Source organism: Astyanax mexicanus, chromosome 9 (genome assembly GCF_023375975.1).
Source record: "Astyanax mexicanus isolate ESR-SI-001 chromosome 9, AstMex3_surface, whole genome shotgun sequence".
NCBI classification, from domain to species: domain Eukaryota; kingdom Metazoa; phylum Chordata; class Actinopteri; order Characiformes; family Acestrorhamphidae; genus Astyanax; species Astyanax mexicanus.
Genome location: NC_064416.1, coordinates 1,873,898 through 1,900,461, shown reverse-complemented (window position 1 = coordinate 1,900,461; position 26,564 = coordinate 1,873,898). Strand labels below are relative to the sequence as shown.

The 26,564-nt window shown below is 38.8% G+C and overlaps 2 protein-coding genes across 2 annotated transcripts in view; both read left to right on the top strand.

The window, feature by feature from the left end:
* The window catches only part of LOC107196871 (uncharacterized protein C14orf132), an 893,178-nt gene that overhangs the window by 34,707 nt on the left and 831,907 nt on the right, over nt 1-26,564 (top strand).
* si:ch211-136a13.1 (HHIP-like protein 1) lies at nt 118-26,259 on the top strand. The gene is made up of 9 exons (XM_022664946.2): nt 118-812; nt 10,506-11,152; nt 12,943-13,086; nt 19,498-19,826; nt 20,573-20,699; nt 21,332-21,477; nt 22,211-22,292; nt 23,460-23,542; nt 24,031-26,259. Exons 1-9 carry the CDS (start codon nt 498-500, stop codon nt 24,993-24,995), a joined length of 2,838 nt encoding a protein of 945 aa, XP_022520667.2. The 5' UTR covers nt 118-497; the 3' UTR covers nt 24,996-26,259.

Genomic DNA, 26,564 nt, shown 5'->3' with positions numbered 1-26,564 from the left:
ATGGTGAGTAGATGGTGATGAGGCCAAACACAGAGGAAAGGAATGCCTCTGCCTGAGAACGGGTAGAACGAGTGAACAGAGGAGGAGAAAAGGAGGAGACATGGGTCGAGAGGAGGAGGAGGAGGGAGTAGATGTTTGCATTTGTGTGTGTGTGTGTGTGTGTGTGTGTGTGTGTGTGTGTGTGTGTGTGTGTCATGTGTACGCGTGGCTGTGGTTCAGACTGTTGAATGGAAGGGCCTTGTGCAGCTTCAGTCCAGCGGCAGTAGCCTGCTCGCTCTGCAGTGAAGCACATGTACAACCCGAGTGTGTGAGTGTGTGCACGAGTGTGTGTAAGTGTGTGAGTGTGTGTGACCCCGTGTGACAGCGTTGACAACTAGCCAAGGCAGCCGGCAGCGTGCTGAGCGCCAGGGGGCATTAATTATACCTTGCGGCAATCGATAATATTCGTAGAAGCCCAATTTCTTGGCAGGGACTCCTACTTCAATTTCTTAACTGCCATGAATTTCTGGAGTTCCCCCTGCCAGCATCTCACCTTGCTGCTGCCACTGCCGCTGCCACTTCTGCTGCCACTTCTGCTGCCGCTGTGGCTGAGCCCTCCTCAGCAGGTAGAAGCCCACCCACAATGCCTGGACTACAAGCCTCCGTTCCAGCCTCTAGAGCCGCTGGTCTTCTGCAAGGAATACGCCAAGTTTGGATGCTGTGATTTGGACAGGGACAACCAGATTTCCCGGCAGTTCTACCAGATTATGGAGTACTTTGATCATTCCGGTTTCATGGTCTGTGGGAAGTACATCCGAAACATTCTGTGCCAGGTAAGAAAGATGTCTTGGATTGGTCTGGCTTTGGGTCAGGGATGTCAATCGACAAGCATGACAAGCACATGATGCAATTCATGCTGAGTTTTGGTTATGATCATTTTTGACACTAAGTGATGATGAAAAGCAAAAGATCAAAAGGCATGCAACGTGATCTAAAAGTTTTGTTGCATTGTATTCCGCTCTGTATTTTGGCCTAGTTAGTTTCGGTTTCATACTGTAGTTTAGTGACTGATTGCAGTAAAAAAATATTATAACATCCTGTTGCCCTGTCATCATCACTAATGTGAGTACAATGTTTTAAAGTTAACTGAACAAGTTGCATTTCTTTATAAAGGTGTTGTGCCGAATTATGCCTCCCTAACAGAATCTGACACAATCCTGAATAGATACAAGTGTGTCTATTTAGATTTCTTAAATTTCTGTTTACAAATAAAGGTTAATCTACAGTTACAGTAGGTACAGAATCACCAGTGCCGTAATCTGTTGTACCCGTACTGCTCTGTAATTAATCTACAGTTACAGTAGATACAGAATCACCAGCACCTGTAATCTGTTGTACCCATACTGCTCTGTAATTAATCTACAGTTACAGTAGATACAGAATCACCAGCATCGTAATCTGTTGTACCCGTACTGCTCTGTAATTAATCTACAGTTACAGTAGATACAGAATCACCAGCACTATAATCTGTTGTACCCATACTGCTCTGTAATTAATCTACAGTTACAGTAGATACAGAATCACCAGCACTGTAATCTGTTGTACCCATACTGCTCTGTAATTAATCTACAGTTACAGTAGATACAGAATCACCAGCACTGTAATCTGTTGTACCCATACTGCTCTGTAATTAATCTACAGTTACAGTAGATACAGAATCACCAGCACTGTAATATGTTGTACCCGTACTGCTCTGTAATTAATCTACAGTTACAGTAGATACAGAATCACCACTGTAATCTGTTGTACCTGTACTGCTCTGTAATTAATCTACAGTTACAGTAGATACAGAATCACCAGCACCATAATCTGTTGTACTTTCATTTTTAATTGGTTAGTCAACCTATAATGTGATGATTTATGATGTGATTTGTGTTTATAGTGAAGAGATTGCATCATATGTTGCTATTTACTGTGTACAGCATGCACTAGAAGGAACATTTTTGTTAACATGGTGTTATTTTTTGTTTAAGAATGCATGCAGATAAAAGGCATGGTAACCGATTTGTTTAATAAACAGTTGTGTAATTTGTTTTATATACTGTATCTCTAAAGACCAAACACTCTCATATCTCCTATTGTTTTGTCTACAAAGGCAGAATAAGAACAAGACAGACTATTAGCTAGATTTGCTTTGCAAGGACACTTAATATCTTAATACTAAGGTATGTATGACTAATATATGATTCAGGATTGTTTATAGAGCAGCACGTCTCTTGGCAATAAATGCACGAGGTTTTAGAGCAGAAGTGTATCATTATGTGAAACCGGATTCTTTCTGTGAACTTTGACTCACTGCTGTCTCATGCTTATACTGTATCTGGATGGACACCATGAAAAAATGGATAAAATGAATATTTCAATAAAAATTCTGGATGTTTTCCCAATGCCAATTATTTTTACATTGCTTTTAGGTTGCTAAAAGGACCAAAATTTGGTCAGACCAAAAGAGGTGGTTTTGGTGTGGATTGACTAATCCATGGTTTGATTTGTTTGCAAAGTGAAACACCTTTTTGGACGGTTCTATGGTAAAAACACCAGTTGAAAAAAATTACCTTGCAATTTTTAACATTTCCTGCATGTAAATTCCCTTTTTTTCACAAAATAAAATTGTGAAAACTCTCGAGCCGTTTTAAAATATAAAGATCTAGGAACAAATTGTTAATTTTAAAAAAAGTTAGTATTTTTTTTTTTTACTATAAAACTTCTTCTGCTTGCCTTAACCAGTGTAATCAACATATAATTAGAAAATTGTTCATTTCTTATGTATAAGTAGTGAAACATTAAATAACTAGTAAATTATCATGATTGAACCATGACACTATTACACCATAACAGTAAATATTGATGGTATAATTAGTATTGGAGTGAGTAAAAAAATATTTACACTACTTGTTAGGATTTTTTGGGGTTTTAGACACCTTTTGGATAATTAAATATGCATTGGGTCAAATTGGGTTCAACAGATTACAGTGCTGGTGATTCTGTATCTACTGTAACTGTAGATTAATTACAGAGCAGTACGGGTACAACAGATTACGGTGCTGGTGATTCTGTATCTACTGTAACTGTAGATTAATTACAGAGCAGTATGGGTACAACATATTACAGTGCTGGTGATTCTGTATCTACTGTAACTGTAGATTAATTACAGAGCAGTATGGGTACAACAGATTACAGGTGCTGATGATTCTGTATCTACTGTAACTGTAGATTAATACTTATTTCCGTGGGGAATATGAAAACACACACACCTCAACTTTGGTTCAGGACGTGTGGTTGGTGAGGTAAACCCTGCATCCCTTCAGCACTTGGAAAGGAAGCTTTACTGAATGATAGCCTTTATTTGGGGATCTACAGTATTGCAGCTACAGGGAGCTGCTTGTGGCTCTGTGGAGAAGAAAAACATCCTCTTCCTGTCCAATCAGGGTCAGGATATTCCATATTCCCAGAGAGAGGCACTGGCATAGTGTGAGAGAGATCAATTAATTGGATATTTAGAAATGAAAGTAGATATAGACATCAAGAAAAAGCAAAAAAGCGAGCAGTAAATAGGTTTTAATGAAACAGCTGCTACGGGTTACTGGTTTTAGACATTTTAACTAATTTCCTCATTATTGTGCAAAATCCTTGTGCCTATAAAAAGTAGCTTTCTATGAAATTCAATTTCTAAATATTTTATTCCTAGACATTTAGAAACATATTTTATGGAGTACATTTAGCATTACATTTGGATACAATAGGAAAAGAGCTGCCAGATTCACATTATGTCAAAAAGCAAAAACAATGGCAAAAATAAAGATACAAAGTTAATTTATTTCAGTAATTCAGTTCAAAATGTGAAACTCATATTCTATATAGATGTATTAAACACAGAGTGATCTATTTTAAGCGTTAATTTATTTTATTATTGATGATTATGAAGCTTACAGCCAATAAAAAAACAAAAATCAGTGTCACAGAAAATTAGAATATTATATATTAAGACCAATTGGTACTTTTAGAGCAGTGTGGGCAGTGTGCCAAGTCCTGCTGGAAAATGAAATCCTCATCTCTATAAAACTCTAAACCATCACTGATTGGTGGAAACTTCACACTAGACCTCAAGCAGTTTGGACTGTGTGTCTCTCCACTCTTCCTCCAGACTCTGATCTCTTGATTTACTTTAAATGAAATGTAAAATTTACTGATGATCAGTGATGGTTTGGAGAGTCATGTCTGTCATCTGCTGGTGTTGATCCACTGTGTTTTATTATCAAGTCTAAAGTCAGTGCAGTTTTGTTTTCCCACAAAATCTTACAGCACTTCATATCTTACAGCTTCCCTCTGCTGAAAACAACTTTTATAGAGATGCAGATTTCATTTTCCAGCAGGACTTGGCACACCGCCCACACTGCCAAAAGTACCTATTGGTCTTATATGTAATATTACAATTTCCTGAGACACTGATTTTTGGGTTTTCATTGGCTGTAAGCTTCATAATCATCAACAATAAAAGAAATAAACACTTAAAATAGATATTGTACATCAACAATAAACAGAATAGTAAATAAAATAACATTGCTGTTCCCGTAAATGAGCTGCTGGAGCTCCTTCACAGCGTCAACCAGCAGCTCAGTTTCCTCTGCTGAGAAGAGTTTGTTGGACACGTCCAGGTAGCTGCACCGTTACAATAGCAATCCACCAAAGTCAGAGCTCACCTGATTCTACTCTTAAAGAGAATGATGAGCAAGTGACACTCTGATTGGTATATTATTTGACGTTACGCCCAAAATTAACCACACCCATGATTAATTAATGAGGAAAATTAGTACATGACTTTTGCCTTGCGTTTCGAGATGCACAAGGTGTACTTTTCCCGTCGTTATGATAGCAAAGACACACTGACATGCTCTAAATCATGATTGCTAAAATAGGGTCCTTTATGTTAGATTGGTAAATTTGAATTATCTAATCAATTAATGCTGGTACTTCCTTATTATTATCATTTTTTTAGACTGACGGGTTTCTGATGGGATGGGCGTGTCCTTGGTGATTTTCTGAGTGGTGTCCATTGGTCAGTTTAACACTAAACATAGACTAAATCAACCAAAAACAGATAAAAGGCAGATGATAGATACACAACACCACCAGAAAATACATTAGAATGTCTAAAAACATTCAGATTAGTTATTTAAATTAAATTTAAATTTGCTGCATTAAAAAATGAATGTGTTAAAAGTTTCCAGATTAATTGTAATTGTTAAAATGTTCATTTTGACAGCACTAATTACATATATCTCAATCCGTGACCTTTGTTTCCACATCCCAGGCCAGCGTTTAGACACATCTGAGTAGCTGATGGGTTTTAGAGCCCCAGTGGAATGCGCCAAATGGGGTGCCGTGGTGTTTGGGGGCATGCACCATCTGTTTCCAATCTGAGCTAAAGCCAGCGGGATTCTGACGGATCAGAAATCTCAATTACCTCCAGAGCTTCTCAATTACAGACTGTCTGCAATCCAAACACAAAGCATAGAGAGAAAAGAGAGAAAAGGGGCCAGTAGACCAACAGAAGTGAAAACAGGATAAAAAACAGTAGAATAAACAGAGAGATTGATGGAAAAATCGTGGAGAGAAGAGTATTGAGGAGTCTGAGATGGGCTGCTGATTAGATGATGGTCTGTTCTCTCAGATCGCTGAACTGATGCTGGTTTTAAAAAGGTGGTTTTGGCTGAAAATAAGAGTAAAGCTCTGCTTCCATCTCCCTTCAGGTCCCCTTTGTGTTTATTCCAGCTAACCCAATTACAGAGCTGCAGAACAATGGATTTGGAAGTGAAAGGGGCCTGAAAGTATAGAGCTGCTTTACAGTGAAAAAACCTTGTGGAAACTCGTTTTTGCTTTCTTTAAACAAGCTTTTTTAATCTCCTACATTTTAGTAAAAAGTCAAGATGTCCTTCTTTACTTTACACTATTGGAGAAACTGATGTTGCAATATTTATTGTTCTGCGATGATATTAAAAATGTCAAAATTTCACCAGATTTCCAAAGGTATTAATGATCTATTGGGTTGAGATACTGTTTCTAAACTTACTTATCAGCATCTTATCATCTCCAATACAGTAGAATGCTTTATAGTTCTATATTTACAGACTATATGTTACTTCTTTTTCTCTGAAAAAAAAAAATGTATACAGTGATTCAGGGACGGTAGATAAAGTAAAGTCAGTGGGAGACAAGTGGGCTCTATTTTAGCGATCTACAGCTTGATTTAGGGCAAGATAATTTGCCTTTGCTATCGTAATGATGGGAAAAGTACACCTTGCCATGTATTAATTCTCTTAATTGATCATTAGTGTGTTAATGTGTTAAGAACCTGGCTCTTAAAGGTAAAGATATGCAAGGGATACACTGATTGGTTTATTGGTTTATGACTATTGATTTTTACATTTACAAAACTCTGCATTCCAATGAAACATTGAAATGGAACGAAATACATGGGGGGAGTAATTACATATAAAAGTTTAAAAGAATCGATAGAATATAAAAATTATAAACAAACCTTTAACATGAAGTTTTAACATGACTTATAACATCAGTCCAAAGGTGAATTGTTGTCACCTTAGCGCTGTAAAAAAATGTCCGTAAAAATTATTTTAAAAAAATTTTTTGCTATCGTAACGACGGGAAAAGTACACCTTGCGCAGCTCGAAATGCGCAAAAGCCATGTACTAATTCTCTTAATTAATCATGGGTGTGGTTAATTTTGGGCGTAACGTGAAATACACCAGTAAATCAGAGCGTCTCTTGCTCATCATTCTCTTTCAGAGTCAGGTGAGCTCTGACTTTGGCGGATTGCTATTTTAACGGTGCAGCTACCTGGATGTGTTCAACAAACTCTTCTCAGCAGAGGAAACTGAGCTGCTGGTTCACAATGTGAAGGTGCAGTATTAGCATTAGCCATTAACTACACTAGGTGTTAGCTCTTTCGCTGTTCAGGGATGAGTATTATCAGACTGTAGCCTGCTGCTAACTCTGGCTAGCACTGCTGGAGCAGCATTAGCATTAGCCTCTAACCGTGCTAGCTCACCATTTAGAGGTTAGTCTATTGGACTGTAGCCTGCATGTTTACCGTGTTAAAACAAACTTATATCGCTCTGGTTTACCGGAGCACTCAGGGTTACTCCGTGTAGAGCTGCTGGGTGGAATTATTTGGAAAGACTGGGGAATGAGATGCAGAAGGGGGTAAAAAATATACCAAAATATAGCTAAACATGTGATGTATGTGATTTACTGTAATGTTTGAATATTAGACGTGTCCAAATTGGGTCTGAATCGGTGTTTCTGATTGTTTCTGAGTGTGTGTCTGGAAGGAGATTTTTCCAGTGATTGCTTTTGATGTTATATTTTGTTTTCCAGTTTATGAGGATGATTTTATTGACGTTGACCAGCGACATCTAGAATATTCTATTGTTTTCTGGTGTTGTGTTAGTGGTTTCTTATTGGTTGATGTGTCTCCCAGTAGGGAGAGTAATGGTGTTGGGTGGTATTGGGTTAGAACTATACACTCACAAAAAATTATGAGTAAAGTTTACTTAAAAGTTTTGCAACTTTTTGCAGTTGCTTTTTTAAGTAATTTTTTTACTTAATTTATGTTTACTGAATCAATCATTTCTTTTAGTAAACTTTACTTTCTTTAATTTCTGCATACCATAACATACCTAATAACAATTACTTAATTTAAACAATATTACTCAAATAATTTATGATATATAATAAATTATAATTAATTAATATTTAAATTTAAATATTTTTGGTCTCAAAACATGGATGGCATGTTATACATTCTTTTTAGTATAATGAAAAAATAATATATATTACGTGCCATCCATGTGTTCAGACAGTGAGACTTGGTCTGTTTACAAAATCAATCTTTGAGATTATGCAAATATTTGAATGTGTGTTTTAACTAAAATTATAAATAATAATATTGTATAAATTAAGTTATTGAGTAATATTTTATGCAGAAATTACTAAAGTGGAATAAAAGAAACATTTAAATCTTAAAACTGAGTTGAAGTTACTTAAATTTATCTGAAATTAAATATACTTTAAAAAAGCAAATGCAGAAAGTTGTGAAACTTTTTTTAAGTAAAGTTTACACATCATTTTTTTTCAGTGAGAGATATGAGGGTGATGATGACTTCTTTCCAGAACTGGTTAACAGGTGTGCAGTGCCACATAGTGTGGATATATTTATCCGCTGTGTGTACAAATAGTTTTTTTGAGTTTGTGAATGCTATTTTATACATTTTATGTTTTGGTGTAGTGTACTCGGTGGATACCTTTTATACTGGATGAGTTTTAAATTAATGTTTCTGACCAACCTGAACCCAGAAATCAGCATTAGGAGTTAATGATAAATCTTCTTCCCAGCCATAAGTTCAAATACTCCTTACTATGAGAAAGAGCCAAACTCTATTACTGTCTGGCAGATGTTTAAGAGCTGAAAAGTCAGTGGGTTCAGTTCTACAGCTCTTCATTCCTCTACAGTCGGTACTTTCACCCAAATACACACCAGCGCCAGAACCTTACATAATCCACCCTGTGATCCTTTAACACACACCTTAAATATAACCCTGCTAATGGGTTTGTGTTTAGTTTGAATTGTGCAGAACAGCAGTATTTCTCCAGACTGTATCAAATACTGCCAACTCATATTACCACCAATAAATTTACCCAAACTGCTCCACTCTACTTTTATTTCTACTAAGTCATTACAGCAGTCGTTTGGGCTGATTTCCTGCCGGGTTGCCGAGGTTCTGGGCCGGTTGCTGGGAGCAGCCCAGTCTGGATGGGTGTAGAGTTGTGGTTGAGAGGTAATAAAGGCCTGGACCAGCCAAAGTGCCCATGAGCCGCTGTATTTTTAGCCCCACAAGATCCTCACCAGCTACCGGACTGAATGCTGGGAACCCGACATGAAAGAGAGAACGTGCAGAGAGGCACGTTTACTGAAGGAAAGAGGGAGAAAAAAAACAACGTTTAGTGCGAGAGAAAGAGAGAGAGAGAGAACAAGTGAACAACATTAACACACTCAGTATCTGTTTCTGTATTAGCCATAGCTCTATAGTTTGTGCCCATCACATTCTTATATTCATAAATTAGTACCTGTTATATTAGCCATAGTTCACATTAATTCTCTGTACTGTTTTTGTTCTGTTATTTGTTTGTTGTTTGTTTGTACTGAGCGGGTCAACCCGAGTAGGATGGGTTCCTCGGACTGAGTCTTGTTTCCTTCCAAGGTTTCTTCCTCTTAAAGGGAGTTTTTTCTTGCCACTGTGTCACCATAAAATCAGCATCTCTGTGGTGCTGCTCATAAGAGGCGTGGACCTGTTTTTCCTGTAAAGCGGCTTTGTGACAACCTTTGTTGTAAAAAGCGCTATATAAATAAAATTGAATTGAATTGAATTGAATTGAACAACAAACAAGTTGTACAGTTAATCTATCCAAAGTATTATAATCTGTATTAAATCTATTTAAGATTTTTGTTTTTCAGTAAAGGAGGGAGAGAAGGTGGAAGCATTCTCCATAAATTCAGATGATTGTAATCTGTGTCCAAAGACAAATGAAAAGGACTGTAAAACACACTTAAAATCCTTTAATTTCCTTATGTATTAATTCTGGTTGTGCTTACTGGCCTCAAACATAGCACTCATCTGCCATTTCAGTTAAAATATTCCAAAATTCAATAATCTGAGCTTACTTTAAATAAACAGAAGCTATTTTCTCACCCAAATAAAGAGTTTTCAGGAGAGGAATCTGTGTAGACTAACATCCAGCACTCGATTGACTTTAAAAGAAAATCGTTTTTTTAAGAATTACAGTTTTGTTTTTTTAGGCACAGCCCAGCGACAAGACCTGCTGAATTCGGCCACCTTATTTTATCTTAAAATACCCTACATTAACTATTCAAATATATACCTAAGCTTTTATTCTACTTCTAAAAACTCTTAACATGATACTGGTTTCTAAATAATGTGTGTAATAATGCATATTTTCTTATCACTTTTTTTGTGTGGATTGTGTATTTGCCCGACATTGCATTTGTCCTGTATCATCTGTTTACCGATTACGTAAGGAAAACATGGCGACAACCCTTTTTACTTCGATTTAGGCATCCTTAGTAGTGTCGCTTAATGCGCCTTATAATGTGGTGCGACTTATGTATGAAAATTGACCCGTTTATTGATACTGCGCCTTATTGATCTGGTCGCCTTTTAGTACGGACAATACGGTAGTAGATTTAGCGTATAAAGTTATCCTAAAGCAGTGTGCAAGACTGGTGGAGAAGAACATGATACCAAGATGCAGAAAAACCAGGATTATTTCACCAAATATTGATTTCTGAACTCTGAACATCTTCTTTGCATTATTAATTCTGCCCCATGGTAATGTTTTTTCCTAAACCTGTCCGATGTTCTCTCCTGTAGGAATGTTCTCCGTACGCAGCTCACCTGTACGATGCTGAGGACGCTAACACCCCCATGCGGGAGCTCCCCGGACTGTGCCGCGGCTACTGCAACGATTACTGGCAGCAGTGCCGGTACAGCCTGAGCCTGCTGACCAACAACAACATCACCGAGACCATCGAGGAGAACCAGGAGAAGTTCTGCGACTACCTGGAACTGAAGGACCCGGAATACTGCTACCCAAACGTTCTGTCCAGCGACGAGCTGAACGCCAACCTGGGGAACGTCCAGGCCGACCGCAAGGGCTGCCTCCAGCTCTGTCTGGAGGAGGTAGCTAACGGTCTCCGTAACCCCGTAGCGATGATCCACGCCGACGACGGTTCTCACCGCTTCTTCGTAGCCGAGCAGCTGGGCTACGTGTGGGTGTACCTGGCGAACGGCTCCAGGATCGACAGGCCCTTCCTGAACCTCACCAGGGCCGTGCTGACGTCGCCGTGGGCCGGGGACGAGCGGGGCTTCCTCTGCATGGCTCTGCACCCCCGGTTCAGCGAGGTGAAGAAGGCCTACGTCTATTACTCAGTTTCTGTTAAACGACAGGAGAGGATCCGGATCAGCGAGTTCACGCTGTCCGACACCGACATGAACATGCTGGACCACTCGTCTGAGAGGTGAGACAGCTGTGATTTAACCCTAAACATACTGCGCCATTTTTCCAGAAATGTATGTGTGTGGTATCTGTGTGAGGTTGCTATCGCATCTGTGTGGGTATCTGATTCGGTTGTTGTGGTATCTGTATGGATTGATGTGGTATCTGCGTAGGGTTGCTGTGGTATCTGTGTGGGGTTGCTGTGGTATCTGTATGGATTGATGTGGTATCTGTGTGGGGTTGCTGTGGTATCGGTATGTATTGATGTGGTATCCGCGTAGGGTTGCTGTGGTATCTGTATCAATTGATGTGGTATCTGCGTGGGTTGCTATGGTATCTGTGTGAGGTTGCTATCGCATCTGAGTGGGTATCTGATTTGGTTGCTGTGATATCTGTATGGGTTGCTGTGGTATCTGTGTGTGTTGCTGTGGTATCTGCGTGGGTTTTCAGGCGTCTGTGTGGGTTGCTGTGATATCTGTATTCATGGTTTGATGTGGTATATGTGTGGGTCGCTGTGGTATCTGCAGGTATTGCTGTGGTGTCTGCATGCATGGGTGGATGTGGTATCTACAAGTATTGCTGTGGTATCTGCATGCATGCGTTGATGTGGTATCTGTGTGGAATTATGTGGTATCTGCATCGGTTGCTGTGGTATCTGTGTGGGTTGCTGTGGTATCTGTATGTGTTGCTGTTGTATCTATTTGGATTGCTGTGGAATCTGCATGCATGGGTTGCTGTGGTATCTGTATGGGTCGATGTGGTATCTGTATGGGTTGCTGTGATATCTGTATGGGTTGCTGTGGTATCTGTGTGTTGCTGTGGTATCTGCGTGGGTTTTCTGGCGTCTGTGTGGGTTGCTGTGATATCTGTATTCATGGTTTGATGTGGTATATGTGTGGGTCGCTGTGGTATCTGCAGGTATTGCTGTGGTGTCTGCATGCATGGGTGGATGTGGTATCTGTGTGGAATTATGTGGTATCTGCATCGGTTGCTGTGGTATCTGTGTGGGTTGCTGTGGTATCTGTATGTGTTGCTGTTGTATCTATTTGGATTGCTGTGGAATCTGCATGCATGGGTTGCTGTGGTATCTGTATGGGTCGATGTGGTATCTGTATGGGTTGCTGTGATATCTGTATGGGTTGCTGTGGTATCTGTGTGTTGCTGTGGTATCTGCGTGGGTTTTCTGGCGTCTGTGTGGGTTGCTGTGATATCTGTATTCATGGTTTGATGTGGTATATGTGTGGAATTATGTGGTATCTGCATCGGTTGCTGTGGTATCTGTGTGGGTTGCTGTGGTATCTGCATGTGTTGCTGTTGTATCTATTTGGATTGCTGTGGAATCTGCATGCATGGGTTGCTGTGGTATCTGTATGGGTTGCTGTGGTATCTGTATGGGTCGATGTGGTATCTGTATGGGTTGCTGTGGTATCTGTATGGGTTGCTGTGGTATCTGTATGGGTCGATGTGGTATCTGTATGGGTTGCTGTGGTATCTGTGTGTTGCTGTGGTATCTGCGTGGGTTTTCTGGCGTCTGTGTGGGTTGCTGTGATATCTGTATTCATGGTTTGATGTGGTATATGTGTGGGTCGCTGTGGTATCTGCATGTGTGGGTTGATGTGGTATCTGTGTGGGTTGTTGTGGTGTCTTATTCGTTATTTTTTCAGCATTATGTTTAAATATATGACTATCCTCTGTCTTACCCAGCGAGGTCATTGCTGTTATTTGTTTTATTTAGTTTTATTCAGTGAAGGACTAACTGCATTCTCTCCGCTGATAGAAGTTCAGTGATATGATGTATGTTTTGTCTAACAGGACGCTTCTGGAAGTTGTGGAACCAGCATCCAATCACAATGGAGGACAGTTGCTGTTTGGATTGGACGGATATCTTTATATATTTATAGGAGATGGAGGCAGAGCTGGAGATCCCTTTGGCCTGTTCGGGAATTCTCAAAATAAGTAGGTAAAACCCTAAATAAACATTTTTGGCTGATCTGGATACTCTGATTTACTGCAAAAGTACCAGTCAAAGGTTTTGTTACTTATTTGTTAATATAAGTTATTTTTACCTACATTGTACATTTAATAATGAAATCATCCAAGCTATGAAGAAAAAGATATCAAATCTGGCTGGTAACACTGATAAACTTATCCTTATTCTGATGAGTGCCAGTTCCATCATTTTCAATGTTTTTACTCAAATATTCACTATTCACTGTATACCTGTAACTCTACCTCTTCACTAATTTACAACTGATGCTCTCAAACTCTTTATTAAGAGACAAGAAATTCAAGTAATTAACTCTTGATGAGTTCAGCACAGCTGTTAACTGAAAGCCTGAATTCCAGGTGACTCTACCTCATAAAGCTGACTGAGAAAATGTAGCAGAGATGTGTAAAACTGGTGAATCCCACCATCGGGCCATTATTATTACAAAATACTGGATAAAGTAACTGCATGATCCACATAATGTTGCATTATCCTAAGAGCTATAGCTATTAGTACAAAAAAAATAAAAGTGAAACAAATAAAGCCTGTGGCATTATTTGGAGTAATGAGGCCTGTAAACAGTGTTTTTTAAATTCACAGATTTCCTTAATCTTATGCAGATTAATGCATGACTAATGCTCGTTAGTCAAATTAGGCTTGAACGGCTGTCAGTAGGTAGAGAGAACAGGGTTTAATGTCCTAGAAAATGAAGCTGCTGGTTAATGATGACCTTTGACAATAAGTGGAGCTGTCTCTTAGCATTTTACCAGCATTAGCCACATGCTTTAGCATTTACAGAACGATCGCTGTTACACAAAATTCTAGTATCTTCAGAATGTTTGAGAGTGATTACAGTATTATAGTGAAATAATTAAGGTTTATTGGATTAAATAATTGGTTGAAACAATTGAAAAGATGCTCCCTCTAGTACCCAGTTGGTTTCACTATTCTGGATCTTAGATGAGATTGAGAGGGTTGGGATTGGAGGTTCTACAGGTTCTGTATGGATCCTGCAGCACATTTACCCACAGATGTTGCTACATCTGGGCTTGTAGATCCTGTAGCTCTACACTCGTAGGTTGAAGCTAAAGCTTAGTCCCAGCTGCTCCATAAATGCTAGATTGATGATAAAGTCTTTCAGCTGGGCAAAATTCAAGTCTTCAGGTTCAGCATAGAGACATGTCTAGCAGTCAATGATCTCTCACCAGGAGGTACACTACCCAAAGATTGTCTCTGGGAGGATTTTGCTAAGGCTAGGGTGAAGCAATTTTACACCTTTTTTTGTTTCTTTCTTTTTTTTTAGCTTGTTTTAACATGGCAATCGCTCAGGCTACAGTCCGATATACTCACCTCTGAGTGGCGAAAGACCTAGCGCTTAGCGTGGTTAGCAGGTAATGCTAATGCTGCTCCAGCAGTGCTAGCCAGGGTTTTGTAAAAGATTATTTGCATAAAAGTGACAGAGCCCTTAAATGGCTTATTCTAAAATGGAGTATAAACTGGTGAGATCTTTATTCTTATGTGAGAGTATTTAGAGAGGCTTTGGAAGTCTGGAATACCTTTATCAGTAGACAGCAGACTTTGTCTAAGAGAGGGATCTATACCTACTGTCCGTGGCAAGTCAGCAGATGAGGGGGAGATGTTAGAACTTTCACATAATGAATTTTGTACTTCTTTCACAGTTAAGCATGAACTAGCTTGTACAAGCTAACACCAGCATGTGGTAAACCCTCTGTATAAACATGCGGTCGATAAAGTTGAATCTAATGTAATTTGCATAAAAGTGACAGAGCCCTTAAATGGCTCGTTCTAAAAGAGACTAAAACTGGTAAAAATAGAGATGTGAGATCTTTTATATTTATGTAAGACTGATTATTTTTGTTATAAAGACCGTACACAATTCTAACTTGTGTAAAAAGAGGTATAATATGTTCCTCTTTAGTTTAGCAGCAATACTCTGCATTATTTTGACTTTAAATGTCCAAATCAGGCTTTACAAGTCTGGAATACCTTTGGCAGCAGACAGTAGACAGCAGACTTTGTCTGAGGGAGGGATCTTTACTGACTGTCCAGGCAAGTCAGCAGACAAAGGAAGATGGTAGAACTTCCTTGAGTTTTTAAGGTTTCATACATTCCTATTGAAACAGATGCTGTACATTTTCTATCTGGGGCATAATCTTTAATATGTCTTTCTAATCTCTAATCTGTAAATCATTGTTGATATTCTGTAAATCATGTTTATATTCATATTTAAACATTCATATCTATATTCTGCATATTTGTGCAATAAAATTTTGCACTTGTTGCTATTGCACTTCTGGTTGAATCTTATCTAGTTTGTATAAAAGTGACAGAGCTCTTAAATGGCTCATTCTGAAAGGAACTAAAACTGGTAAAAATAGAGAGCGTGAGATCTTTATCTTTATGTAAGACTTATTTTTTGCATAAAGACCTATTCTAACTTTTGTAAATAAAGGTATATTATGTTCCTCTTTAAGGTTAGCAGCAGTACTCTGCATTATTTTGGCTTTAAATGTCCAAATCAGGCTTTAAAATCTGGAATATATTTGGCTTTAAAAAATCAGGCCCTAATTTACCTATTTTGGCTGGTCGTCTGGTTGGCTTCTATTGCGTTTGAAAAACATTTACCCTGAGGAACCCTGAGCGTTGCTTCACTCAGACCCAGCCTCTGCCTCAAAATATTAGCATTGGCTCCAATACCTGGCACTGCCTCCCTGGCAGGGGCGGAGCTAGCAGTGCCCAGCGAATCTACAGAGCGGCACAGTGCCAGTCTAAAACTCACAACAGCTCACAGTTCAGACTTTAGAAGAAGACCCGCCATACCCACACGCTGTAGGCTATGGGTTTAGAGCCTCGGTGCCAGGATGGAGGATCAGTGGGCAATACTCTGGATAAAGTCCAGGCTGAGATATGGAGGCTACATGTTAAATGTCTCAGTGTGGCGAACAGTGACTTTGTCAAGAGTACAACAAGCTATTGAAGTCGCAGTTACGTGAAAAACCTACGGAAAGATACAGTTCAAAACATACAGAGTCTGAGAGACACTCAGTAACCGTTAAAAATGTGGCCAAAATCTAAATTCAGTGTTTTTTATGATCTCTGCTGGATTTTCTCAGTCAGCTTTATGATGTAGAGTCACCTGAAATTCAGGCTTTCAGTTAAAGGAGAACCCCAGGGAGAAAATAGACTTTTGTTGTAGTAAAACATGATAAAAAGTTCATGTTATCTTTGATGAATAGCACACCTCCGTTCTCCCACAGTGCACACAGATCCAGAAATTTTAAGTTTGTCCAAAAACATCCTTCAGACTGGGAGATACGGGGCATAATTTACCCTGATAAATCACTTTTTACACCGTTATCCAGCTCAAAGTAGCTCCACACCTCCTTACTAGAATCTGGAGAGCCCTGACATTTAAAACGAGACATTAATAACTTAAAAAGTGCAGAATAAGCTTATTAAAAACCACATAGCCTGCCTCCTGTCACCGGCTGCTGCTGTGCTATGCCAATCTATATTTATTCTATATTTATGTCATTATCAGTACAGTGATGGCGGCGCTCAGAGCTGAAGCTAGCATTGTATAGGATGTAAACAGTGTTTTTAATAAACTTCTTGTGCACTTTTTAACTTTTTAAGTTATTAATGCCTCATTTTAAATGTCAGGGCTCTCCTGTCAGATTCTAGTAAGGAGGTGTTTAGCTACTTTGAGCTGGATAACGATGGAAAAAGTGATTTATCACGATTTATCACCCAGTCTGAAGGGTGTTTGGGATAAACTGTTAACTGAACACTGTGGGAGAAAAGTTCTTATCAAAGATAAGAACTTTTTATCATGTTTTACTACAACAAAAGTCAATTTTACACCAGAGTTCTCCTTTAACAGCTGTGCTGAACTGGTCAAAAGTTAATTACTTGAATTTCTTTTCGCTTAATGTGTTTGAGAGCATCAGTTGTAAAGTTGTGAAGAGGTAGAATATTCTAATGCATATTATGGTAAGAACTACTCAATTAAGTAAAGAAAAAAAATGACTGTAAGAAAAGAGTCAGCCAATCCAAAAAGAGGAATTTCAAGAACTTCGAAGAGCATCAAAAATATTATAATGATGAAACTGGCACTCATCAGAAAAGGTGACCCAGGAAAGGAAGAGCGAGAGTTCCCTCTGTTGCACAGGATAAGTTTACCAGAGTTAACCAGCCTCAGAGTATTTTGGTTTGTTTAACACTTTTAATTTATTACATGTAAAAAACATTTTTTTACTCAGATTTTACATATTATTACATTTTTTGTATTTGTGATTGTAGACAAAAACTGAAAATGGCCAACTTTAGCAAATAAATAAACTCTACTGGATTTATCTTTTTTAAATTGATTTTATAAGTATAAACTACTGAGAAAAAGAAAGGTTAGGATATGAGTTTGAGGTCTGAGAGGCTCTTCAGAGAGAGCAACCATTCATACCACGGTTAATATTGACACAAGGGCATTGTGGGCTGTAGGCAAGCATGTGTGAGGAGAGAGAGAGAAAGAGTGAGAGAAAAAGAAAGAGAGAGAAAGAGAGAGAGATTTTACTCTGCATTACAAATATTTATTTCACAGACAACACACAAAACAAATCAGAAACCGAAATAAACATCAAACAAGAAACTGACAAGATAACAAAGCACAAGACTAGACAATGGAAGATAACCCTGCCCCCTTGTTATCCCCCCCAGGTGTTCCTTTTCTTTCTTCCTGTTTCTTTCTGTGTATACACATTCCCCTCCAAAATTATTGAAACAGAGATTGATCCCTTTATTTCTGCTATAAACTGAAAACATTTGAATTTGACATTAAATGATTATTATGAGACAAAAGATCTACATCATTTTAGCTTTTATTTACATGTATATAAAAGCTACTTATCTAACTATAAAAGCTCAGTCTGTACAGATAAAACCCAGAGCTGAAATTGAGCCTTCAGAAATTCAGCGCTGTTTATTTATCGTTTGAAAAATGAATGTATCATCAGGACACACCTGGACAACAAAACACACCTGACAGCCACATGATGTTCCAATAGTTTTGCTCATAATAAAAATGAATGGGTTCAGACATAAGGTACTGAATCTTCTGAACTGTGCATCACGTCCAGATATAAATACCTGCTGAAATAAAAGCTGAAATGTTGGTATTTTGTCTTGTATTGATCTTTTAATGTCAAACCCAAATGTTTGACATTTCAGTCTACAGCAGGAATATAGGGATTGACCTCACTGTTCCAATACTTTTGGAGGGGACTTTATATAAACAGAAACAGACAAGGAACACCTGGAGAAGATAACAAGGGGGCTAGGTTACGAATGAGACATAGAGTGGGGCTAGGGCGGAGTCAAGAGAGAAACAAGTCAAGAACAGAAAAGACCAAGAAAAGAAGAAAACAAGATAGACAAGGGCTAAGTTGTGACCTCTAAATTATTTATTTTCCTGGTTACTTATACTGTATCTTCCTTCCAAATAGGATTGCGACACCAGCAGCAACAACTTTATGGGAACAGCTATTTTCTTTTTTAACCATTTCTTTGGCATTTAATATATTTCTTAATAAATGGTAAGTCTTATTAATGTTTTATGTCAAACCTAAATGTCTACAGCAGAAATATAGTGATTGACCTCATTCACGTTCCAATACATTTGGAGGGGACTTTATATAAACAGAAACAGACAAGGAACACCTGGAGAAGACAACAAGGGGGCTGGGTTACGAATGAGGCATAGGGTGTGGCTAGGGCGGAGTCAAGAGAGAAACAAGTCAAGAACAGAAAAGACCAAGAAAAGAAGAAAACAAGATAGACAAATGCTAAGGTGTTATTGTTCCTGGTAACTTCTACTGTATCTTCTTTTCAGTTAGCATTGCGACACCAGCAGCAACGACTTTATGGGAACAGCTATTTTCTTTTTTAACCATTTCTTTGGCAATTAATGTATTTCTTGATAAATGGTAAGTCTGATTTTTTTATGTCAAACCCACTTTTTTTAGTCTACAGCAGAAATATAGGGATTGACCTCACTGTTCCAATACTTTTGGAGGGGACTTCATATAAACAGAAACAGACAAGGAACACCTGGAGAAGATAACAAGGGGGCTAGGTTACGAATGAGAGAAACAAGTCAGAAAAAAGAAAGAACAAACTGGTAACTTTTACCTTCCTTCCAAATAGCATTGTGACACAAGCAGCAACGACTTTCTGGGAACAGCTATTTTCTTTTTTAAACATTTCTTTGGCAATTAATATATTTCTTAATAAATGTTGTCTTATTTGAATGATATGTCTTAATATCATTAATATCATTAATATCATACCATGCTTGTGTTTTACAGATCGACTCTACTGGGAAAAGTCCTGCGAGTCGACGTGAACAATAACGAAGACAGCGTCCCCTACGCCATCCCCCCCGATAACCCCTTCATCTCCGAGAAAGACGCCCGGCCCGAGGTCTACGCCTACGGGGTCCGAAACATGTGGCGCTGCTCCATCGACAGGGGAGATCCAATCACGGCTGAGGGGCGGGGCCGAATGTTCTGTGGAGATGTCGGACAGAACAAGTTTGAGGAGGTGGACCTGATTGAAAAAGGTGGAAACTATGGATGGAGAGCAAAAGAGGGATTTTCATGTTACGACAACAAACTGTGTCTCAACTCCTCCCTTGGTGAGCCATCTGTTCAGTACTAATGACAACGTTATGTAGAGTTGCATCTCAAAAAATTTGAATATCATTGAAAAGCTACTTTATTTCAGCAATTCAGTTGAAAATGTGAAACTTATACAATATATTACATCCTCCCGAGACCCGAAGTTTTGCTTGATGTTCATTTTCTTTTTAATTTATTCCAGATAATTTATTCCAAAAATGTATCTTTGTACAGGAAGTCATTTTTGCTTACATGGGGACAGTAGTTAATTGTTAGATTTAGGGATCAGAAGGGCCCAATTAGTCCAAAAACAAAATTTTAGCTTCAAATGCAAAAACTGGATGAGATTTTTTACATGGACTGGCTGTAGAAACTGTTGATTGGGATTCCAGCTATCTTGTTTTCAATCCATTAAGCGTGATGTTGTCATGTGTCCACTAGATGGTACGGGCGGTGTCTCCAAACAAGGCCAAATGGTCAAGATTTTTAAAAAATTCTGAATCAGAGAAACATATATGTCACGTCCACATATGAGGACACTGGGTCTCAAGAGGTTAAAGATGTATTAAACACAGAGTGATCTATTTTAAGCGATTATTTCTTTTACTGTTGATAATTATGAAGCTTAAATCCAATGAAAACCCCAAAATCAGTGTCTCAGAAAATTCTTTAGGCCCCAGGCATGCTTAACCTCCTCTGTCAGTAAAGGCTAATGCTCCTGATCCACATTAAGATGTTTGCTATTTTTACCCTGTTTTCTCAGATGATGTTCTACCCATTTTCGCGTATCCACATAAGCTGGGGAAATCAGTAACAGGTGGTTACATCTACAGGGGCTGCGAGATGCCAAATCTGAACGGACTCTACATCTTTGGGGACTTTATGAGCGGGTAAAGTGGCTACATTTAAGTTATTTAATTTTCTTTTCATATATATATATATATATATATATATATATATATATATATATATATATATATATATATATATATATATATAAATGAGTGCCATTTGCTTGTTATAAGATGGTTACCAAAACTCAGGACATTTTAAAAAGCATGGTTTCTGGAACTCTGGCACTCACTCCTGTTACTGTTACTGAAACGCATCCCTGCTACTCTTTATGTTATAAGTAACAGGACTGAAAATAAAAGGAATAAGTTGTTAGCAAAGATTTGTAAAAAACAAAATAGCTTAATGGCAGCTATGCTAATAGCATGAGGACACTTTGTATTGCTAGCATGCTATTAGCATGTCTGCTCCAAACCTTGTCCCACATCACTACTGCGGCTTTAGCCACATATATATAGTGATGAATTTCTTCAGGATCAATTTCTAAACTTATCTATCTATCTATCTATCTGTCTGCTAATGCTAATGCTGCTAACCTATTCCAGCATGGCTACTACAGTGTTAGAACAGTATGCCGGCTATTGTACATAAACTAACAATTGCATTACACCTGAATTGAATGCTGCTAATTTTTTTTTCCCTTTTTAAACATAACTCTTTTGAATCACAGGCGACTGATGTCTCTGAAGGAGGATCCAGAAACAGGAAGTTGGAACTACACTGAGATTTGCATGGGAAAAGACAAGACCTGCCGCTTCCCCAAACTCATCAACAGCTACTACAAGTACATTATATCCTTTGGTGAAGACGAGGCAGGTAACCCTGAGATATAGCTGTGTGTGAATCTCTTAATTTAACCAAAAACGATCCAATATTATTTCACAAACACAGCATTAGGGATAGCAGTTTGAGTTGGCCCCAGTCCAAAACAATAATGTTATTTTTTCTATTAGAAGCAATTTGTCTGATTGGGGTCATTGTCTTGGTGCATGGCACATGCGTTCTTAAGATTCAGCTCACAGAAAGATGTCCTGATATTTTACAGGGGACATTCTCAGTTTAAATTCCTATTTAGGTGGGATTATTTTCTCAGGGGGACGTTCATTAAAAATATTTCACACTTCCACTCTTTAGTGATAAAACTCCTGCATCCGGACTGCAATTGTAAAAACAGGAGGATCAGTGAGTTTTTAGACTTTTCTCTCGGTCACATGACATCGCGGGGTTCAGTAGCTCCTCCATTTCCACTCGCTGTTGTGTTTTTTTAAATAAAATCACAGAGGATAAAAAAAAACAGTAAAAGAGAAAATTACCCCAGAACCCCCTGAGAAACTAATCCTGTCCAGATAGAGCTTATGATATTATGGGATAAGAAAATAAGAAAAGTAACAAAAATACACTTAAATATTAAGCGTTTGTGGATTTTTGGTTGTAAAGTTTAAATTCCAGCCAGTAAATGGCCTACAGGTAAAAAAGGGAGCTTAAGACCTCTTAAATCTCCATTCTGTTTATGTTTATTTATCTGCTGTATTTTATCTTTATGATTTAGGTGAGCTGTACTTCTTAGCTACAGGAGTGCCGAGTGCTTCTGCCAGAGCAGGAGTGGTGTATAAAATAGTGGATCCATCCAGGTACCCACAATACATACAATACATACAGTACATACAGTAATTAATATAAACAACACGTTAACTTTATTTCAGTCATTTTTGTCCAAATTGTATATTGTATATTTATTATATAGATGTATTACACACAGAGTGATCTATTTTAAGCATTTATTTCTTTTATTGTCTTGTTAGATAGGAACTAACAGCACCAGGAACAGCATGGCAGTTAATTCCTGTGTTATTTGTGTGAATAACACATCAGTGTTTATATACTGTACCCAGTAATTCAGAGCTAAGAAACAAATGGTTAGAATTAGTCTATGGAGGAAAAACACCACCAGCCAAGTACAATTGAGATAGATAGGTGTTTAGATGTTTAGAACAGTTCTGTTCTTTAACCCCGGGGTGGATTTTTTTTTTTTGGACCTGGACTACCCTCCTCTGTCTGTAAGTAACTATATGTTTAAATAGGATCTCCAGTGGATTTGGTGTTTTACAGAGACTCTAAGACTAGGTCAGTGGCTGAACTGCACTTAGCAGGGCATTATTACACATGTTGTAAAGTAATATATGACATTGCAAATACTGTTATTAGTGTAAAAATGTCTTTATTTTAAAATGTTTCTAACTGTTGTTCATCTTGTTGACTCCTGGTGTCGCAGTGCTGTTAACCAATCAGAGGTGATATCAGTTTGCATGTATGAATATTCATGAGCAAGAGCTTTAATCCTATAATTTCTTACCACCACTCCTCCACCGGACTAAAGCAATGTTATACCGGATCACCGGAGCATTAACCAGCCCACAAGGCATTCATTTATACTAGAAACCACAACTACACATTTTAAAATAGACAAAAACAATGTAATGAGACATTTAATAATGCATTATGAACACAGGATTCATAGGGTGTGTTACAAATATGATATATAATCCTATTTATTATTCCTTATCCTATAAATGTGTTTTTTTAAGCGTCTGATATAAATGTTAGTATAAGAATATGGTTCTCCTGGGGTGAATACAGCACTGATGCTCAGGGGACTGGATGAGTTTAATATTACATGATAAGTGCCCTCAGTCCTGTTTATTATGCTGATGTAATTACGCGAGTGTTAGCAGAGCTAACTTTAGCAGCTTCTGAACGAGTGGAGTGTTATCAGTGATGTGTTTCTCCGTGTGGTTTAGGAGAGCGCCGCCGGGAAAGTGCAGCAAGAAGCCGTCGCCGGTTCAAATCAAAGGCAAACTTATTCACTTCCACCCAAAGGCGGGTAAGAGATCCTGCAAACAAACACAAAACGAGTCGTTTCTGATGTGATAATGTGTCCTTTGTGTCGTGGCGTAATTTAAATTTCATCAAATTTAATAAAAACTCTGTGTAACTTTATATTTCTCAAGATTTACTCTGAATAAACACATTATTACACATATACAGTGGCTTGAAAAAGTACAATATTTGCCCCCTTAAAATAGTTTTTACATTTTTGTCATACTTACATTTTTCAGATGATCAAATAAACTTTTAACATCAGACAAATATGACCTGAGTAAAATATAAAAAGCATGGGGGCTCCAAATGGTCCAGAGGGCTTAGCGCTGCACTATGATCAGGAGATTGCCGGTTGGAATCACGGTCGAATGCCGGGCATTTTTAAGGGGTTAAAAGTCACAGTATTTTATATTTTATATACAGTATAACAACTAGCATCACTTCTAAAGACAATTCTATGGAATTAATCTGCTTTTCTTCTTTTCCCAGAGTTTGTGATCAACAAGAAACCTACGACAACGGCTCCTCCAAAAACCAAACCCACTACTAAACCTGGATTAACCATCAATCAAACCAAGGCCAGAACCACGCGAAAGCCTCCGGCCTCAACTACAAGAACCCCGAAACCAACACCCACCCAAAAACCCAGAGTATCCAACCAGAAACCTCAGATTCCCAAACCAAAACCAACCTTCAGACCAGCAACAACAAACCCGGCTGTTCTCAGAAGACTCCAGACTCCAGCTGTTACTACGGTGCATCCACATCTGGACCGAACCACAACCGCAAGACCTGGATATGTCACGACATTGAGGACAAGACATACGACTAGACCTCCGACCACGCCTCGCCGGCCAATCATTCCAACACCAAACCCGTACCGTTTCTCAACCAATCGACCGGTGACCACCCCCAGACCACAGGTATTCTGGACTACAGCTTCCAAACCCACCTCAAAGGTCCAGCAACCCAACTTCACGATCCCCAAATCAGAAGACAAGCCTCCGGAAGGTGCGGCAGGCAAGTCCGACCAACCAGGAGGCAGCTCTCATAAAAGGGGGCGGGGCAAAGGCAGGAAAAGAGGGAAAGGAGGTCGGAGAAGGTCCAGGGCTGGGCAGGTTCGACTGGTCAGTGCCGATAACCGCTCATATCATGGGCGAGTCGAGATTTTTCTAAAAGGCGAATGGGGAACGGTCTGCGACGACCTCTTTAATCTCAAAGCGGCGGTGGTGGTGTGCCGGCAGCTCGGCTTCCCCTTCGCCGTACGAGTCGCCAAACGGGCCGAAATGGGTCAAGGTGCAAGCGGCCTCAGCATCCTGCTGGACGATGTGGAGTGCGAGGGATCGGAAAGGACACTGCTGGACTGCAAACGGGCGAAAATCGGCAAACACAACTGCGGCCATGATGAAGACGTTGGGGTTGTGTGCGGGTATGAAGAGGGCGACGTCGAGTGACGGTTCTGCCCGAGCTGCCGGGTTTTACTACACTCTTGATAATAAAGGTGCTTCAAAGGTTCTTTAAGGACCAGTTTCGGTTCCATGAAGAACCAGGTTTGTAGTAGAGATTCTGTATATATAACCTAAGATCTAAGTGGTTCTTCTATACAGTTGTCCTTTTAAGGCATTTTTAAGGGATTTTGGCACGCCAGTCCTTTTTTTCTTCTATAGTTCTTATAATACGCCAAAAATTCTGAAACATCCAGAATTTTCAAATCTAGACCTTGAATCAAGTTTCCACCTCTGGATTTCCAGTTCCAGTTCTTTTTCTTCTTCTATTGTTTCTCTGCCTCATAATACGCGTCTTGTTATACGTCCGAAAGTCTGAAACGTTTGGATTTTTTAAATCTAGACCTCGAATCAAGTTTCTAATTCTGGATTTTGTTTGCATTAGAAATTTATGGAACGGTTAACACAGTCCAGGCTAGGATACTGGATACTATGTCCTGATTTGAAGACATCTATCATAAAATAACCTGTTTTGGTTCCTTGAGGAACTATGTTTCCAAGGGTCTTAACATTTTCTTTAAATAATTTAATTTGATTTACTGTAAAAGTTCTTTATTGATTTATCTTATTTTCACCAAGTCCAAAGTATACCAAGACCAAGTACATTTAGTTTTGGTTTCACACTGCAATTTAGTGTCTTTACAGACTGTTGTCATCATCACCTAAGTAGGCGAAGTCTTCCAATACTTTAAAATGATTGGTTTGTAAAAAAGAGGCGTATGTCAGATTATAATATGTTGTCAATTCCTCAAGATACTTTTTTTTAGGGGTTGTGCCAAATTCTACACCCTGACAGAATTTGACTTCCGAATTTGTCTTTGTGCTCATAGCACATGGCTCTCCGTGTCTCTCCTAGTCTCCGCCTATGTCTTCCGTGCTCCCATCCGTGTTCATTTGTAGCTCCGCCCCCTTATTATCTGTCCCCAGGGGTTTCCTGTTTCCTCCATGTGTATTTAAGCCCCTGTGGTTTCAGTGTTAGGTAGTCTGGTCTTGTGCATGTTCTACGTCAGTCAGGTTGCTGTTTCTTTTTTTTCTGTTTTGTTAGTTTATTTAATGTTAATTCTACTAGTCCTGTCTGTTCATCTATCTTATTTTAAGTTTAGTTTTGGTTTATTGTTTCTTTTCTTGTTATTAATTAACTGACGTAGGACATGCACAAAACCAGACAAACTTACACTGAAAACACAGGGGCATAAATACACATGGAAGGAACATGAAACAGGAAACACCTGGGGACAGGTAATGAGGGGGCGGGGCTACAATTGAACACAGGTGGGAGCACTGAAGAGATGGGCGAAGACAAGAAGAGACAAGGAAAGCCATGTGCTATGAGCTGATCTGTTGTACACATACTACTTTGTTACGCGCCTGACAACCAAGGGGAGTCGGATTTTGGCACAACACCTCTTCTTTTTCTTCTTCTATTGTTTAATGGTTGATAATATAATGGCATTACGCAACTTCCTGTAACTGGTCTGAAAATCCAAACTATTGAATTGAGCCAAAGTCGAAGTTTGA